Source organism: Pomacea canaliculata, linkage group LG1 (genome assembly GCF_003073045.1).
Source record: "Pomacea canaliculata isolate SZHN2017 linkage group LG1, ASM307304v1, whole genome shotgun sequence".
Lineage (NCBI taxonomy): Eukaryota > Metazoa > Mollusca > Gastropoda > Architaenioglossa > Ampullariidae > Pomacea > Pomacea canaliculata.
Genome location: NC_037590.1, coordinates 37677053 through 37697650, shown reverse-complemented (window position 1 = coordinate 37697650; position 20598 = coordinate 37677053). Strand labels below are relative to the sequence as shown.

Below are 20598 nucleotides of genomic sequence, written 5' to 3'. Positions count from 1 at the left end.
ATGGGGCTTCAAGCTTGATGGCGTATACTTGGAACGGAAAAGAGGCAAGGACGATGATCCATCACTCTTGTGGATGAGGAGCAGTATCATTAAACGCCCCTGGGCAGTCTGGTCAGGTCTCGGTAATTCAATGGAGGGACAGCAAACGAATACATAGACATCGCTCACTGCTCGAGCTTAGGAGAGTATCTTTTTCCCCCTTGTCTGATGCTGTGGTCCTTCTTCACCAGAACTCTTTGAAGTCGTCGGCTTGTGAGAAAACTTCTCGAGAAGGAACTCTTCGTGGACCCTTCGTTGTGATGTGTCGACCAGGATGTTTTGAACCGTGAAATTTCTATGAAGAAAGGAGACTTGTAACTTGATTTTCATTTTATTTATTCTGTGACCAAGGTTACTAAAAGTTTATTAAAAAAGTCAACAGACATGCATTGTCATGTACTGCGTTTGAGTCGCAAAAGTCAACGTACCAGTTCTAAGGACGGGGTACAATCTATCTTCTACCAATGAAAAACTATTCACACGATTTCCGGTCAGGTGATGAGAAGGACTTTGTGGACGGTGGGCGGGGCCAGGGAAATATAATCGTGGAAATGGCACCAGAGCAGTAATGCGACGATTTACGCTACGCTGGACGATCGAAGACGAGGAGCCAGGAGTTGATTGTCCTGCTTGCTGAGGCGCCGTAGCGGAAAACAAGGCCGGAAAATGTGGCGCTCGTTTTTGTTCCCTCCCCTGAGTTTGATGACTTTAACTCTCATTGCCTTGATTGACTCTACGTCACCGGAAGTTGACCCGCAGCGCCACCCAGACGTCGTTTCTTTCCATGTCATCGCTCACGTCAAATTCCAGCGAGACTACTCCAATGTCATGGACGGGGTCGTGAGAAAGGCCAGACGCTCCCTGTCTTATCTCCCCTTGTTCCAAACCTACGACCCGCAAGGCAACGTCATCAAACTCGCCGACGACAACCCAGAGAACATCCTGAAGGCCTTCTGCGATGTCATGTTCAACCAAACAACCACGGCTGTTCTGCACATCATCAACCCCTTCAGACACCTTCGCAGCTGGAACTCCATGCAGTTCACTTCCAACTTGATCCACCACGTGGGGCTGCCCGTGATCACGTGGGGTCCAGAATACGTCACAGCTTCCGGAAAGGTAAGCCGTCATCAAAGTCCACAAGTTGTTGCATTTCGAGGTAGCTGAAAAGTATTTTTTTAATTTCTGGGTGTAATATCAGTTAATTTTAAAATTTCTATTATTTCAGAGTTTGAATGTTATCACATTCGTGAACAGTTGATGAACAGTTTTTGGTTTCTTTTTATCTAGTGATGATTTTTGGGTGAAATTATTTTCTTTTATAATATTATAACCAATACAAAAATGGATGGCACTTAAATCTGGAAATAAAGCAACACAAAGATGCTGAATGCAGATGAGTTAAGAAATGAGGTGCCACAAAAGACACATATTAACATGGATACTATAAAAAAAAATTTCTTCTACTAAGACAATTTATTTAAATTCAAGAAATTTGAATAGCATGAGTACTAAATTAAAATGTGTTCAGAATTTATACAGTATCCCATGGTTTATCCTTTGTTAAAACAATATAATTTTAGCTAAACATTTCTGAAACGACAAGTGCTTGTAACATTTACATGCTGAATGTTAACATTTGTACTATAAATTAAATAGAGCGGAAGAAGACTAGTCGGTGAGTGACAGACAAACTTGTCTGAGAAATAAAAGAACACGAAATCAAAGAGGTAAAGATAAAGAAATATACAATAATCCACAATAGTAACGTGTAAACAGTTTACTTTGTTATGTGGAAGGCAAAGCCTAACCTCTCCTTGACATTTTCATGAGAAATGAGGTTGTCCCGATCCTGACATAAAAGAGTTTCGAACCTTGACCACTTATTCTGATCTCACTAAATCCTCCTAATCCAGATGACCGGACTGCAACCTTATATCGCAGTCAAACAAAGTTTTATAGCCAATATTTGCGTGCTGCTTCTTGGACAGTATCCACAGACTCCGGTAAATGGACCCCACTACATTTTTCAGGCTTCATCGGAGCTGAGGCAGATTCAGATCTCACCAACGCTTTACGACCAGGCAGCCGCCATGATGTCGCTACTGGAGCTGTACAACTGGCCACAGTTCTCCGTGGTGTACACCACATACTCCGGACACCAGGAGTTTCTCAACGCCCTCCATGTCCTGTACTGGAGCGAGAGAAGCTTACTGCAAGAAGACAGATTTAAACGAAAATCGAAAGTCAGGTTGGACAAACCTTCAACTACTGTCTTCTTTTGTTAACCCTGCTTCTTCCCACTTCACCCCGATCCAACCACAAAATATATAATCCCTTTACTTTTGTTTTTACTATAAACTGTGGATAAGAAATAATTAAAACTTGAGGATCAGCTTCATTGCTAATTACGCCTTGTTATAAATTTTTAATTAACTTTAATTCACATCTAAAGCCTTGTTCAGTGATGTAATTTCTAATAAATGTGGGGACACTAGTAGAAAAGTCAGGTGAAAATGGTGAGCAGAAACAAAAGTAAATGGAAGCCCTAACATCAAAACCGTCATTCAAGAGAATTTCTGACATCGTTGTTAGCTGAAAGAAAAGCAGCCAACAGAGCCTCATGGGAAGTGAACAAGAACTTGCTGTCAAAACCATCTCTAGAATTTCTACAGGAGAGCTCATTCTACTTACTGATTTTAGACACTTAAAACTATTTTCTTAAAACGAAGTTCTTATTAACAGTTTCAAGTTTGTTTTCAATTTGTTGAAATGTTGTCAAAAGTATTTCTTAAATTTATCGTAGATATTCAGTGTTTAAAAACGAACATTCCAAAAGAAAATTAATACAATTATTGTTTTAGAAATGATTCTACTCAAACCTTACACAGCGATCACAAAAGTACTCAGAGCTCAATAAAAGACAATGAATTCCCGGAGGACATGACAGTGAAATAAAGAAGCCTAATGTCATTCTGTTTACCGACCAGAAGGACCATTCAGTATGCAAATTGTCAGGAGCTGCTGCTCCCATTGTATCGTCTGCTAGAGGGGAAGAGATTGGTGTGGTGAGCGACAGACGAAATTTAAACCCCGGCCAGGACAGTTGGCAATAAGTGCACGCAAGATGTTCAAACAAAATGCAAAGCTGTGAAAAATGTCGGGGTATGGTGGAGTAGAATTCGTTGTTAACTGAATTGTCGTATGCCGGGGTCTGATCAACCTCACCGTTAATTACCAGCGTCTTACTCGGCTGAGTGAGTAGAGACAAGGAGGACAAGGTCTTTGCAGGACTTCTTGCATCTCCCGGAGGTGGAGTTCGTGGACCACGGCACAAGCATGTCTTTAAGAGTGATTCATCGTGGCAGCCGGGTTTCCGGAAGAGCGATTTGCAGTTAGGCAGCATCTGTCTTGAGACTCGAATTTGGATTCCCGGGAACGACAACCTAGATTGATGGTCGGTCATCTTGATATCCCCTTAAACCAAGCCGTGTCCCTCCACACCATGAATACACCCTTGTCCTGGTGTAGAATTTGTTGTCCAACTCTATTTCACAGAATCAGATTCCTAGCTCTGCTTCATGAATTTGATTAAAATCAGATGCTGCAATAAGAAAAATGTGGTCCATAATATCAAATTATATTCTGGTATCGTTCATGTCTGGAGTTTATTCTTTGCCCAAAAACTACGTTTAAAAATATATTTTATTGTTTTGCCACAAATAATCATCCCAAGAAGAAGATTTCGCAGCATGTGTTGTACTTCAGATCCTCTCTCAGGATTTATGACCGGTCTTTGCATCTTGAAAATTCCCTAGAAAGAATTCTTTGATAACATGAAGAAATACTTTGAGGTATACTTTACCAAATTGTTATTATTTTAGGTTTGACTTAAAAACACGAACACGTCTTGGAAAATATATAGATAACTATATTAGGAATAAAATGTAATAGCTGACTGATTTTTTTTTATTTCTAATGTTTTGTAGAGAGAGACTCGTGCTCTTTCTCTTTTGAAATAAAACAAAAACATAAAAAACAACAACAACAACAAAAGAATGCGCTCGACCCGCCTTGTGTGTTCGTAAGTATTCTTGTAGAGACCAAAAAAGTACTTCAGCGAAATGGTTCAGTCCTGGTAAGTCTGTGATCTGTTATAAAAACTGGCGGAGAAGTGGCGCCGCCTGGTGGCTTTTCTGAAGTTGATTATAGCGGAGGTAACTCGAGCACCGCTGCCTGGGCGGAGAAACATGTCAGTGAAAAATTTGTCATGACACTGTGCTCTTGATAATGGAGAATGTGCTCCGAAGCTACAATACTCTCGTTTTCTTCTTCAGCGAGCAAATGAGAAGCACATTTTTTTTACTATTTTGTAGTTTGTATAAAAAGTTTGGGCATCCCGTTTGTTTCTGTCTTTATCAGTGTGTGTGTGTTTTTTTTCAGAGATAGCAGGTGTCTTCATACCCTTAATATTTTCTTTTATATTTCAAAATTTGTTCCTTCTAGATTCCAACAGCTCCTTGAAGTAGAAATTCAAGACCCGGATGTGATGGAGGCCGTCAGCCGGGATCTGTTGTCCATCGCTTCTTCCGACACAAGAGTTATTCTTCTCTTTGCCCACGAGCAAGTTTTTTTTGTTTTATTTTTCAAACTGCATTCAAAGCACCACTGCAGTCACCATCATCTTTAAATACACGCATATTTCCATTTTGTAATTCAAAGGAATCATGAGATAATCATGTTACACTGTTCTTTAGTACTTTAGGTACACGCAGATTAAATTTTGAGAGAGATAGGCGCGTTTTAAATAAACTTTTAACTTTATAAACTGTCACTTATTTATTTATTTGTTTATTTTCCAGACAGGACACGCGATCCATTTTAGAAGCAGCAGAAAGCCTGGGCATCGCGGGACGGGAGTACGTGTGGATAACTGCTTTCGAAGCCATTCCCAAGGGCCAGGAGGACATAGCAGCTGACCTCCCTGTTGGACTTCTGGGTAAGCTTCTCTGCCAAAGTCTGGAGTTTTCTGGTATTAGCATGGGAGGACAAGTACTCAACGTTTGCTTTATCTGGTCGTTAAAGACATAAATCACTTTATATGAGCCTGTCCTTCACGTGAGAAATTACAAACATCATTATTTCTGATGGAGAATGTATCAAAATGGCATGAAAGAATCAAGGAAATGCTTTTTGGGGAGAAAAAAATCCTTAATGGAGCCAGTGTTACGTGTACTTTTCCCTTCATACTACTTTATTATTTTTTGCCACCTGGATTTAAAATAATCATCTTCGTATGATATTAATCTTCATGTCTGTGTTCATTTTTGTTCTTATGGTGGTGGTAGATATTCTACTGATGTGGTTTATACAAATGTTATGGACATGAACAATGAGTACGTGGATAAGAGAAATGAACTGCCTTCCCCACAATTCCAAAGACTGGCATCAAGAACTTACAGTAAGCATCCCCTACATTAACCAGCAGTTTCTCTCTCCCCATTTCATCCAGACTTGTCTCTCTCGGTCTGTTTCATTCTCCTTCTCCCCCATCCCCTACACATCTCTCCTACTGATGAGTAAAAACTTAAATAAAACTGTAATGGAAGGCTCAGGCTTCAGTACCTGCGGGATTGCCAATCCACACCATGTCGGTAGGTCTTGTTTCAGCAAATGGCTGTTAAAACATTTGTACGAGACATCTTCACTCCGCTATGCCCCAAAGGCAGCACTCAATCTCACTTTCTTGATTAGGATTGACAAGTTTAGCCATGATGTTTCTGCTTCTCTCTCTCCTCCACTTCTCTAACCCCTTCCTCTCTCTCTCTCACATGCAAAATTTGTTTCTTTGTGTCCGTGTACCGAGCCAAGCATGATTAGGAAGGTGGTCGTTGATGTCAATGTTTATCTGTTTATTTTGCCGTTTATCTTTAACGAGTGTTGTGTCCACAAAGCCAAGCTAAAAGAGTTTCTTTCTGTCTACTGGGGTCAGGCCTGACATTCCTCACCCATAGTTAGAAATAACATTCAACATCTTTTAGACTTCCGGTCCACGACATACCATGATTAAAGAAGTTAAGAATTTGTATATGACACTTTAATTAATATTATGATGTACATTTGTTAATATTCACTCACCCACACCCACACACACTCACACATGAAAATCTAACTTGGAGGAACTGGAAACTTTTAAAGAAGTTTTCAGATTGTCTTTTGTAAAATGTGAAACATTGATTCTGCCAGCAGGTAAAGAAAACATGGAGGACGTGCGCTGATAACATTTACATTCGTGTTCCTGGTCTTTTTGTTGAAGGGTTGAGCTACAGCCGAGGAGAAGGAGATGAAGCAAGCAGTGAGCAAGGCCGTGCATATATGGCTAAGTGCGCTGAATAGTTCTGCTTACTCACTGATGACTGGTTCCCTGCCTCTGCAGCTGCCAGCCCTCAGCTGCAGTGCGTCTCGGTCGAAGGAGCTGTTCTGGCCGGACGGGGAGCGCTTCTTCCAGTAAGCATGTCTCACGTGCCTTTCTTTTCATTCCTTTTCTTGTTTGATTTTGTAATGTTTGTGCAGGCAGACTGTATGGTCAATGCTGCTTGCATATTTGCTGGTGCGTTTGTGAACTCGAAATGTCTGAATGACTGCTCATTGATCTTCAAGACAAATAGGGTTTTTTGTGTCATTGGCTAAAATGTCGTCTGTTAGTTGTCGATGTCGAAAAAAGCTTTACTTGATCAATCTGTCTCAATGAAAATATGATTCGGACTATTTCTGTTCAGAAAATTATTTTGTTTAGACGTATGAATGACTTACTGAAACCTTTTCTACACAACGGTACGTATTAATGAAATGATTCTGAGCAAAGAGTTATTTTAATTATTTTAAGAGAACTGATTGTCGTAAAGATATCTGATGGAAACATTTGTGGGTATGAAGATGCATTCTTTGACAAAAGGTTTCTAAAGGATGCGGCCAGCAAAAGCACTGACACGAACAATGATGATGACAACATAAATCAGTCGGAACTGAGCATCGTCAATGTGCAACCCGACGAAGATGGAAGAAACAGATGGAAGGAGGTAATTACTGCTGTCTTACATTGTGGGGAAACCTTAGAGTGGTGGGCCTTGATGTAAGTGAATAATGGTTTCTACATATTAACATTGTTAATGGGGATTGATAATCAGCAATAATCCACCAATTTACCTATGACCCCATCCCACACACTCACACAGCAAACGTCACTGACATGTCACAGGCTCACAAACATGTTTCTAAAATAAATGTTTGACTCCAAGTGCGAGAAAGAAACATTTTGATCACGTGACATGGGGAACTGGCATGTTTCAGGTTGGGATGTGGACGCACAAAGGACTGACAATGAAGAGGATTCACTGGCTAGGGGGCGCCACAGGTCCACCGTCAGGGAAGCCGGAGCGCCATTACCTCCGCGTGGTCACGAGACCGGAAGAGCCTTACGTCATGTACCGGAACTTGACGGACAACAGCACCTGCGACAACACTCCAAGATATGTAGAGTATACGTGCGAGATGAAGACGGAAACAAGTAAGAATTTCAGACAAACTGCTCTGATGGTATTAGCATGAGAGCTCGGCATTGAATAAACGTTGTGCTTTGCCTTACCAATGCGCACAAAGTAGTACCATGAATGTCTTTACTCGGATGTATACCTGTAACAAATTGTGTGATGGGTAGTTTTCTGAGCATGTTGTTTGTCAAGACTGTTTGAAAGTGCTCGCTAATCTTTGTGTTTCGTGCTGTCAGGCTGTCCAACATGACTGTCATGAAGTGCTGCACGGGTCTGAGCATTGAACTTTTGCTCCGCATCAGCCAGGCCTTGAACTTTGAAGCTGAACTTTATGAAGTGGAGGACTTTCAGTGGGGAGCTCAGGTACAACATGTCTCTGTCATAATGCCTCGCACTTCCTCGCACTTTGAATATAAGAATAATTGCTTTTTTCTCTTTATGGTTGTCTAGACACATAACATTTTGTAATATTCACACACACACACAAATAGACAAACATGCACTTACAGTTACATGAAGGCGCACAAGGAACAAAATATTCATCAGAATCTAAAGAAACAACAGGCCACGGTTCAAAACTCGACACACCATCTTTGATTTAGCTGATTCATGAAATTAATGATGTAGCATGTCTACCTTCTGACACAGACTATCATGTCAGGACTCATAGCCCATCATTTCAACACCTTCTCTTCCTTGAAGTTGAGGACAAATCTTCCATCAAACTGAAGTTTCCTCACGTGCATTTGCTAATGTTTAGAAAATGTTTGCATTGCTTTGCCTTCATTAGAGGACAAACTCGACGATTGTCAGTCTGCCTTAAGATAGTTATTTAAATAGCTTTTAGAAACGTATAATTTCTAGGACACATTCAATAATCTTAGAAAGGAATCACCATGAATGAAAAAAGAAGCCGTCGACATTTCAAATTAAATGCTAATTTCTTTCTGGGACACTCACGGAGCTTCTGTCTCTTCCTCAGTATTTTAAATAAATCGCCATGTTAGCAGAAATAGCGAATTTAGTTGCCACCTTCTGGTCATTACGAAATATAATTTTGAGATATTTTTAAAGAACTATTCTCTTATATTTAAGAAGTTGTCTCCCTTTTAGGACAGAAGAGGCAACTGGGATGGTCTGATCAGAGACCTGCAGCAGGGACAGGCTGACCTGGCCGTGACATCCTTGCACATCAGCGAGGAAAGAAGCAGAGCCGTTAATTTCTCGGTTCCTTACTTGGAGACTGGAATAACAATCATTGTTGCCATAAGGGACGGCGCCATCTCTGCCACAGCTTTTCTGGGTAAGATGGAGATTCAGACTTACTGATTAAGGTGTGCTGTTCTATTTGCTTTGTTTGTGACCTGCTTGTGAAGTGTATCACATTTTAATGAGTAGATGAAGGTTAGGAACAGACAAACAGAACGATAATAGAAACATGGATGAAAGAGAGGAGAAAGACACAGAAAGACTTGTTTACATGGTTTGCGCGCGCACACACATGGATTTATTTATTTATATACAAACATAAACAAATGAATTTATTATTTTACACGGGCACAGACTAATCGGAAAAGGCATGCTATAATTTTAATATCAGTAAATTTATTTTTTAAAATGATAAACGCCATTTCAGTTTGATATATTCTACTCACCCCTTAAGAACTCACCTATGTCTATCTTTTTTCGGGGATAAAGAGATGTATCACAAATCGTTGTCAAATCGCAGTTTATTACTTTTAATAACTTTTACAATGTTTTAATCACAAATTTCTCATCTTTTTATCCCGTATGTTAAAGAAACAAAGACAGAAAGACTACATGACCGAACTTTATTCTTTATATCTACTAGGTACTTAGTTACAGCCCCTGGGTTTGTTTGATAAAAAGTGATTACTACCTAAAAATTCAACAGTTAGTTTAATTTTTCGGTTTAACAATTTTCAGCAGATTTTTCAGCTCTTATTTTGTTTTCTAGGTTTGACAAGAGCGTTTGAGCAATAATTTTTAACAAACATCTTTTAGCCTGGACACTATTTCAGTACTCATTTCTCTAGCTAGACTTTATGACAATATTTCAGCCCTCACCCATCCAACGCTTATCCTCGCCTCCAAATTCAATGCAGACGAGGCACATTAGGAGATCAATGTCAGATTAGCAGCGATGCCACAGCCACCCTCTCTGCCACTTTGACATCCACTTACAGGATGTAGGTTGGAGGACTAAGACCTCGCCTGGAGGCACCCCTAACTACACTCGGCGGCCATTACACGGTGTACACGGCCCACCCAGTCTTCAAACCATGTTACGAGGTGGGAGGGATTTAGGAAAACAGTTCGCGCCGGTAGTCGAGCAAAACTGGCAAAGAGAGTCAATTTAGCCAGCAGGTAAATAAAGTAATGAATCCCGGGAAAAAAGACCCCAAAAGCATTTTTCTCAGTATATCCTGGTTAGGCCGGCAGAGAAGACGACCTTTAGGAGGACCGCCAGCTTGTCTGTGGGAACTTGTGTACAGGGACTGAGGGGTCGGGGATGGTAGTTAAGTACTCTCTGCCTCCACTCAAAGTCTGAAGCGGCGGTGAGCAGCTTTGCCATCGACTAATCAAGAGCATCATGGTTGCTTTAGTAAGCATCTCTTTGATACTTTCCTCCTCATCAAGCGGAGAAAAAAGCTGACATCGCCGTTCTGCTGATCAAGGGAATATTTTTATTTTAATTGTTGTAGGAAAAGTGGAACCAAGAGAAGGTGACAGAGTGTTTGATGGCTCTTCAGGGGTTAGTTTTAGAAGTGTACAGCAGTGAGTATGTTGATTAAGCTGAAAATGCGATTATTTTCCCTGCTAAACAGATTGATTGTGACGAGAAATCCATCGTCCCCCCAAAAAAAATATTATAAGTATAAAATAATTATGAGAACAGTTAACGAATCAAGCGAAGACATGCCAAGAACTACAAAAACAAACAAACAAAACAAAAATAGCATAAAATGTAAGAAAATTCGTGAAGAGATCACACAAATTGAAAGAAATGAGAGCAGTACCTGTAACAGGCGAAATATTTGAAGAAAAAAAGAAAGACTGTAAAAAGTTATAACATACACTGAAAGACAAAGAAGACAACATATAAACAGATGAAATTAGACTGTAATTTGTATCGTGTTATGGTGTTCGTGCAAGAGCAGCTAACCCTTCACAAACTATTCTCTGACATCGGAACTGCAGACCCAGTGAGAAGTCAGTGTACTTCTGGTCTGGCACGACAAAGTGCGTGTGTTTGTATCCTTTGGCCTGGCAGTTCGGCTGAGGTCAGAGACTCGATCTCATTATCGCGAGACTGGAACAGGAATCAGATGGGGCGCCCTCTCGCTCCCCATCATGTCCAGCCTTCCGATGCCATTAGAGGTCAGACGCTTCGACCGCTGCCAGGCCTCGCTCTGGTGACAGGATGCTGGCCATGGAGGCGAGGAAATCATGGAGAGCTCTGATGATGCACACCATTACACACATCCTTGACAACAACAACAACTTGTCACGCTCGTATTAGCGTCTGAGTTGAGGGTAAAAGCCAGCACGATTGAAAACCTCCGACGAAAGAAAATATATTAGGAAAAACTCTACACTATGAGAAACCAACCAACCAACGGATTTCTTCGCCGGTTTCTTTTAAAATTCAAAGATTATTTATGTAGGTACAATTGAAATAACTTACTACCATAAACATATAATTTACTATAATTACCCCCTTATCTTATTACCACAAATACTACTGCTGCTGTATAGTTCTGTAAGCAAAATTTCAAAAGGAAGAGGTTCTGAACTTTTTACACCGATGCCGTGAAGGTGTCAACAACATTTTGGTCCTAACTGCCGATGACTCCCTGGGTTGGGGTCCCTGACTGACATGTCCAATTATCGCCGAGCCCTGACTGGCTTACAGATGGTAGAGTAATAGTAGCCACTGCCACCAGTGAACTGAGCAAATCTGTGGAAGAAAATCCCGTAAGACAGACCAAGGATTCAAATCGGAGGATCACATGACAAATGAGCTGAATGTGGAATTGAAAGAATCGTGAACATGAACAAGTAACAGAAATGAATAGAGCAATGGAAGTGTTTACCCGTCTTTGTATCTTGAAACTATATAATCACTATTTTTGATGTCTGCGACATATGTAAAACAGGTTTATATGAAAGCTGGAGGTAAATTAAATAAAAAGCCTGATAAAGAGTGGGGAAAAGTAACGAGCGAAAATTGCAATAATACCACATCCGACTTTGGTCTACTTCTTCCGCTGCCTCCATCAGTCCGCCCACGAACCTACCATCTTGACAAAATTTAAAGAGTCCCAGTGGTGTGTCGACATTTTAGGATCCCCTGTAGGGTCTGACCCTAATCTGACACCTTCCCCCTGAGGACAGAGAGGCATCGATCCCCAGGAATGGCTGTCACTCAGGTTGGTGAGATCGAAAGAGCGAGAGAGAGGGAGGGAGAGGGAGTGTGGCATGACCATCACACACAGCCACATCGTATAATGGGACCTGTCATCTAGGGCCGTGAACCGAGGGAGATGGCATTGTCGTCAGACAGGATTGTCACATCGTCAAACTGGATGTCACTTTCTTGTCATCGCTCGTTAGGAGGGGCTGAGAGACAGGGTCGCGGCGTCCACCTCAGATCACGTGACATGCCGCCACACAAACCGACAAGAGCAGCCATGATTCTTGATGGAGGATGACAGAACGCAATTAGTTCAAGCAGTGCTGTAGTCGACACGATGTAGATGGGTTAGACAGTGGAGGCTGTTCTCTTGACATGAGTGTATCTAATTTCCGTTTGTAAGTTGTTGTTGGTGATTTTAGGAAGGAAAAGTGCTTCCACCTACAGGCGATCTTACACTGTGGGGGATCTTTGGGGAATATGGGAATGAATGATGGGCAGGGTGAGGCGGGACGAGGAGGGCTAGATGTGGGAGGAGGGTAGCTTAGCCATGACCCCGCAGGTGCTGTTAACTGTTTCTGGTGCCTTCTCTTCCTTTGATTGTCTATTGGTCTTGGTGTCCAGAAGGCCTCCCATGTCCGTAGTAGTGGGTGGACTGAACTGGTTACCAGATCTTGTTGCCCTATTCGTGACTTTAGTTTCATGTACAACATTAGTTTCTAAGGTTTATCTGCCTGTTTGTGTGGTAAGAATGGTAAGAAGGTAATTTCCGCATACGTGCATGTACAAGTGCAAACAGACAAGAAAATGGAAACAAACGAAAAGAAATAAATAAAATAAAAGATAAAAAAAGTATACATGCACTACGCCTAGAGTCGGAGAGTCCTTCTTTCTTGTACCTCATTTTGCACCCGTCTGCTGCAGTTGACTACTACACCATGGTGTTCCATTGTGTGCAGAGCCCTACGACTATCCCTCCTGGTGCCTCATCTTGGTGTTCAGCGTACACACCGTCGGCGCCTCCATCTTCATTTTCGAGTGGTTTAGTCCCTACGGTTTGGACAAGGGGCGCACTCGCCCATCAGGTAACGGTTAAGCCTGCACATCTTGAAGAATGTCAGAGAAAAGGGGAAACATTTCTCCCCTCTCCTGCTACTTATTCCCTTTCCTCTTTTGTGAATTTGTGTATACGCACATTGTCAGGTTTTGGAAAGCATCCTCTTGTTCTTTGTCTAACAACTGCTTTCTTAGCTATGAAAGAAAAATCGTCGAAACGATCAGAATCATGGAAGGGCGGGTGTTGCCCTCCATTCTCACAGACACATTCGCCACATAATATTGTGCACGTTACTCCCACAAATGAATGGCCAAAAAATATTGTTCCCCATGGAAATTACCTTAATATTTTTAGGTTTTTAGCCTTGAAGATCTCTACAGGACTTGACAACCTTTTTTTATTTAAATTAGTCTCTTCGGAGGGAAGAGTGGGTAATCAATACCACGTTTGTTGAAATTCCAGTAGCCTTTAAGTCAATCGGCGAATTGTGCCACAAGGGGTCTCATGGCTTTATCACATTATCCTTTGACGTGCCGCTGTTGCTACAGAAACTGAGGTAGTGGGTGGGAGAGGGCATAGGAGGGCTAGTAGGGGAACGGCAGCAATATCCTTGTGTACCTGGAAGTCAAGTACATAACTGTGCATATATATCTCAACTTTATCAGCACGAACTTTGCCTACCTTCTATTTTTGCTTCTCTTGTCTTCTTCTCTAATACCTTTCATCCTTAAAATGGAAAAAGAGAATGACAGCAATGTTAATGTCCTGGACCTTAGAGCACAAGTTCTCGCTGTTCCGGACCTTCTGGCTGATGTGGGCCATGCTGTTCGGGGCGGCCGTGGCCACCAACACACCGCGAGGTGTGTCCGGCAAGTTCCTGGCCAACATCTGGGCGCTCTTCGCCCTCGTCTTCCTCGCCAGCTACACCGCCAACCTCGCCGCCTTCATGATCACCAAGGAGGAGTACTACGACCTGTCTGGCATTCAAGACTGGCGGGTAGGCCACGCCGACAAGTGACAGGGAGTAAAATTTGGAATAAAAGTTAGGATTCCTTGTTGAGACAGCACGCAAAGGTTTTCAGGTTTTTTTTTTTATATTTTTATTTTTTTTTATCGTTCTGGCTGCTTACATCATTTCCTCATTTTTTTCTCTGATATCTTCACCCTTTCCCTTCTAAAACTATTTTGTGTCCAAGGAGTTTAGTTTTTGCATCTATGTTTTTATTTTTATTTAACTTTTTTGCTAAAGCATTCGAGGATAGACATTGCTCTGCTGTTTCCTTTCACGTTGGCTGGTTTTATAGCTGTAATAGTTCATTCGATGGCTTATTCATCTTAGGCTTGTCCCATTTAATGTACTTTTAATTTCTCTAGGTTTTTTTGCAGGTGAAAGGTGATGCGTGCTGTGTTCTTGGGGAGAAAGATTTTGGAGAGAGATATAAGGAGATAACAAAGAAGCGAGAGAGACAGAAACAAACAGAGAGAGAGAGGCGCACCGAAAGAGCATGAAAGAAATTATACTTTGTGACATTTACAGCTCGACAGCTTAGACAAAAGCTTTCCTTATTGTGTTTAATAGATTATTTTCTGTCTTTTTGATTGACCAGCTCAGAACCCTCAGTGGATGAAGCCGCCCATTTAAATACGGAACGATTCCAAACACAACCACGGAGAGCAACATCAGGAAAAACAACCGCGACATGTTTCTCTACATGCAAAAATACAGACAGAACTCGGTCCACGACGCCATCTATGCTCTCAAAACCCAGTAAGCTTGACTAAACTAAGTTCAAAGTAAATTTCGCTTATCTAAGAACTTTCTCCTGAATATATTTGCATGCAATATGAATACAACTCGAGTAACTAGGTTTGATGTCCTTTTAAATTAATAAAAGTACAGTTATAACACTTTAAAAAAACTTTTTGAAGATTACTTTCAATCTGGATTTATTATATACACAGAAACGATATATAGCACGCACTCCTATGATCTCATCTATGGAAGTATTTTTTCCAGAAAGAGAGAGAGAGGAGAATGAAAGCAAAGAGTAAAATGTCAAGAAAGAAAAAAAGCACATATGAAAAGAAAAGAAGTAGATAAGAAGAGAATTACAAGAAAAGAGGAAATGAGAAAAGTGTTTGATGATATTGTTTGAAACAGCAGGATCCATGCGTTCATCTACGATGCCACTGTGCTGGAGTACCAGGCGGGCAGGGACGTGATGTGCCGGCTCATCACCGTGGGTAAATGGTATGCCATGTCCGGGTATGGCATCGCCTTTCCAACTGGGTCAAAGTGGATACAAAAAGTCAACTCCGTCATCCTCGACCTCCAGAAGAAAGGTCAGAGCAAATGTTTCTATTCTTAAAAAAAAAAATCAGGTGTGTTACTATAAGCAACCCATCGAACCATCGAGTCTGAAGTATTCAAATAGATGATCTTCATTTTCACAGGCGAAATGGAGCGACTGAAGGACTTTTGGCTATCAGGCGCCTGTCACACAAAGAGAAAGAAAAGCGAAAACAGCAAAGGAATCACCAGTGGGGTGTCTAGCTCCACCCTGGGTATTCTCAACTTCACCAGCGCCTTCATCCTGCTGGGCACTGGAACTGGACTAGCGGCGTTGACCTTTGTCCTCGAGCACTGCATCTTCTGGTTTGGGCGGCGGCGGCTGAGCAACTGGGACAAGAAGGGATGCTGCACCCTCATCAGCTTGGTGAGATAGTCATGACATCACTACTTCCGTCTTTCCTTCCTAGTCACCTCTACTCACGGCACTTTGTGTCTAAGTGTTTCTTTATCTTTGTTTCCAGTTATTCTATCGCTAACCATGCATTTGTTATAACATGTGATGTGCTGGAAGGATCTCTTTGAGAATAATAATTTCTAAAGGCAGACAGAAAGAAAAATGAATAAAATGTCTGGAAACTAAATCTTGGACAATGAAAGATCTCCAGCATTTTATATTTTACACGAAAAATTCCGAAGTTCCACGGATATTAAAACACGGATATGGCATAGCAATAGGAATAACAAAACGAGAATTATGAATTGTAGAACAGAGAATCGCTAAAACAGGACATGGAATAGGATAAGAAATGAAAGTAAGGCAACAAAAAGCGATAAAAGTAAACGGTTAGAAGGCATAGAGATATAATAGCGAGGCTAACGTGAATGTAATAACCAGGGAAGAAATTCTTTAGCAGAATAAAAATGCGATCTCAATTTAATAATTTTAAGTTAAAAGAGTAACAGACAGACAAAAAGAAAAAAGAGAAGGATGGAGATTGAGATGAAGAAAAAAAGAAAGAGAAAAATGTTTTCTGCAGAGAAAGAGAAAGACTGCGCACATTCATTGATTTTTTTGTTGGGCCAAGTTCTCCAGTGACTTGAACAGTAAAGTGATTTCTCAACCTTTTTATTCCTTCCTCAGTCTTAAGCATCTCCCACGTATTGCGGATCTTCGAACTAACACTTCTGGCCAAATGAACGCGGGTTACATTGAGTTCAGAAGTGGATGGGCTGGCGGAATCAATAGTCGATCCTCTAGCTAAATAAAAGTTACAATTTCCTTTGAAAAAAAAACTTTTTTTTTCTCTCTCCTCTCCTCTTCCCTCTCTCTCTCTCACACACACACACACGTGAAGAGAAGAAAGAGAGAGGAACAAGATGCAATGCGGAGTAAGAACGAAAACAAGCATTTTTAAAACACATTAATTTGTAATGTTCCCTAGAAACTGTCTCATCAGAAGACAACAGCCTGGAACTTAAGCCAAACAGCGGGTACAGACTTTTCTTAATGTCTGGTCTTTAATTCTTGAAAACATTGATGGTTGAATAACAGACGGATTTCTAACCCCATTATACCATTCCTTAAAGAAAAACAAGACAAAGTAAAAAAAGCGGCAAATGTTTCGATTTATTCATTTTTTAATCAAATATCTAACAGATGGTCAGACACATCACGTGGTTCCATTACATTAAGGGAAAAAAACTGGAAAGACCGAGAAAGAGAATGAATCATGGAAAGAAACTACTAAGAAACAGAAAAATAAGCTAACACGAGCGACAGAGAAGTGAAGAAGAAGAAGGTAAAAAAAAAAAAAGATGTTACAGAGCTAGAAGAAAAGAATAAAAAATGGGATCGAAAAAAAATTTTAGAAAATAAAGTGGATGAAGAGTGATCGTGCAGCTGCATCCGCGTACAGTCCTCAGACCATGGTCAGGATGGTGTCCGTGAACTGTGTTTTGTCCTCAAACAGTTTTGTCATGATGGTGTCCGTGAACTGTGTTCTGTCCTCAGACCATGGTCATGATGATGTCCGTGAACTGTGTTCTGTCCTCAGAGCATGGGCATGACGGTGTCCTTCCAGCAGTCCGTGCACGACGCGCTGCAGCTGCACAGAAGCCACCGGTGCCGCAACGCCGTCTGCAGGCGACAACTGTGGAGGGCCCATCAGTCCCTGGACCTGGCGCACCTGCACATTGACCGCCTCCAGCGCCGCATTGCGTGAGCCTGCCTTGAAATATTCATGACTCTTATTGACCACTCACTCACTTCCACACTCACGCACTCACACTCACTCCTATGCATGGCAGAGATTCATCGCCTATATACAGTCTCAGCTGCTGACCTGGCATAAAACAAGACAGACGCACGCACTCACTTTTCCCAGTATCTTTACAATTTTTTTTTCTCCGCACATTTGTCCTGATACAAACATTGCACGAAATCAACCCTTGTCTTTCTTTCACACTTGGCTTCCCTCGCAAGATGGTAGTGGAATAAAGATGACACATTTCCAAGAATGATACTTAAGCCTTGGCTGTTGTTTCAGACTGCTGTCGAGTAAACAAGAAGGGCAAAGCGGAAGACAGGAATTGAGACAAGACTTCGGACAGGACGTCTGGACGTACGACCCGGAGAGAGTGCGGCAGTCCAACGGCCCACGTGTGACGTCTTCGGGAACAGAGCTTCATCAAGGAGACATGCCTCTTGAACTGGCCAACCCTAGAGTTACACTGCTGTAACAATAACCCACTGATGTCCACGTCTTCCTGCAGCAGCCAACGACTCCTGGTGGTTGGTCATGCCACCGTCAGCAGAATCAACATCTCAGTGTGACCACAGTTCAAACTGTTCATGCCTTCCATGACAAAAAAACAACAGTACAGACTGTCAGACGTTTGTACACCTACTAAAAACTAACAAAATAAAACTGCAAAGTTCTCGCATGTAATCATCTTCAAGGTGTGGCAAAATTTGTAAGGTGTTTCCGTGGCAGCTCAAGAACATCTTGTTGATGGTTCTGTGAGTTGTACTCAACTTTCTTGTCCTAAACAGTGAAGGCTTGTCACATTTCTAGTGCAAGGACAACATAGACACACTTTCTGTAACAACAGTTTATCCTGGCAATAGAAACTGTGTATTTAACCAATCTTATGTGATCATTTGGTTTGAAATTCGATTTTGAATTTGAAAGCAAAGATAAAACTAAAGGTCAACCCTATTCTTTTGTAGAACCATTGCTTTCTTTGGAAGCTCCAGTGTTTGTACTCCGTGGTTTAGAAGTTTTGAGTTGCTTAGTATTGGCAGCGAGGCCGTCCACTTGATGAGAGCAATGGCACCACAATCAGGTTTATGTTTGGAACATGTCAAACAGGAAAAACAAATCTGATAAATATTGCGTGTTTGCGATCATCATTAGAAGATATGGATCAGCTTTAGTGTCTTATACAGTCACTGTGACACATGTCAGTAAAATTTGAATGTTTGGTTAGATGTAAAAGTCAATGAAGGTTTCTGACTCAATGTTTCATGGACGTCTATTGTGAATGAATTGTATTAATTAGATTTCTAACTTTTTGTCCGTAGAAAATTCCTTATATAAGACACCGTAAAAAGATTATAAAAAAGCGGAATAATTGAAATAAAGATCAGTATTGATTTTATGTAAAAAGGACCCAAAACTTGTCAATGGTTTGCCACTTTCTTCGCCTCGCAAAGCCATTTTCCTTGAGGATACAAGTTGTCCTCTTGACTCTGAAAGCGGGTGAGCTGGAGTGGGGCGAGTGTGTGCATAAAAAATATTATATAGGGTGGACGTGTGTGTGGGTGTGTGCTCGTGTGATGCTGTGTATGCGAGGGTTAGAAAGAAACAGGTTGTACCTGTGTTGATTCATGTGCGATTGTACTAATAACAGTGACGATGAACTTCAGTTGCGCCTGTCGTGGCCCACATGAGACGGATAATGACAGATACACACCACACTGAAATATTGTGACAGACACAACGGGACAGACACGCACACCATGTCACAGGTCACAGGTCACAGGTCACGTATTCAACTCTGAGGACGTTTCAGATGTCGAGACGAACGTTTCTCGAATCAACCCCCTTCTGGGGTCATAGCGAGGGCAAGGCGGAACTCAAGGGAAAGCGCCTTGTTTCCGAAGATATAACCGGGTGTCCAGACCCCGCGGACGCTACTCTGTTTCTTTACACCTGGACATGTTTATTAGTACAGCTTCAACGATGAGACACAATGTAAGAAGTATGGACACGACTTTATAACTTCGGGAACAAGACTCTTGTCCTTGAATTCCCCATATTGCCCCTTTGGCAACACCTTACCCTCGCTTGGTAACTAAGGCCCCTGAACGTTTCAAGCGATGTGGAGAAGACGAGAAGGGCCTAGGGGACCGTTGTCTGAGTGGTAACCACAAGGGGCAGGAGAAATGCCTCTTAAGTTGAGAGGTTCTCACACACTTTCCAAATTAAATTCTATCAAAAAAGACCATTTTATGAAGTCTGATGTCGAAATATAAAATAGAAATAGAAAAAGTGTACTTATGTTTGCAATTCTCTTTCATTTCAATGTGTAAGAACAGTAAAAAGTCACATGGCATCAGCTTACAAGGAAAATTCACATCTTTTTCCCGCCACTGACACACCCACATATACACCCGAGGGTAGGCAAGGATGATGCACACAGAGACAATAATGTAATGTTGAGGTTCACAGACTGTAGCACACACTGACCTGACCCTGAGGGTACATCACACTGCCACCCTCACCTACTCTTGTCAAACAAGTTCGCTTTATAAAAATGATCTTGGGCTAATGGAGAGAACTTGTGCACGCGCTGTAATAGTATTCGCGGAAGTGACGGAGCGGCCATTTTCCCGCTCAAAATGTCATCCAAACCAGCATGGAATATGAGCAGACTGACACCTACCTCCTCAATTTTGAAAGCAAAGTAGAGCAAGAACTAAGGCTGGTCAATGCAGGGTAGTCATTATAGCAGTAACACGAAAACACACTCACATATAATTCCAAAAACTGAGATCTACCCAATTCCAATATGGCGTCTTATTCCTTTCATGCAAATCCGAGGTCTATCCCTTAGTTCTTCGGTCAGTATTTCCATTTGTTTCTCACATACTGACTCTTTTACCTTTAATAATAAAAGGAATAATAACAACAATAATACAATAATAATAATAGGAGTA

At 41.5% G+C, this 20598-nt stretch overlaps 1 protein-coding gene across 1 annotated transcript; it reads left to right on the top strand.

The window, feature by feature from the left end:
- Positions 1-393: 393 nt before the first annotated feature.
- On the top strand, positions 394-19063 carry LOC112561281 (glutamate receptor ionotropic, NMDA 2B-like). The gene is given in 14 exon segments (XM_025233664.1): positions 394-1158; positions 2073-2290; positions 4546-4662; positions 4902-5038; positions 7390-7606; positions 7826-7952; positions 8703-8892; positions 12987-13112; positions 13861-14081; positions 14692-14852; positions 15246-15427; positions 15539-15801; positions 17432-17595; positions 17924-19063. Coding segments are annotated over 14 exon segments (2769 nt in total). The 5' UTR covers positions 394-705; the 3' UTR covers positions 18117-19063.
- Positions 19064-20598: the final 1535 nt, after the last annotated feature.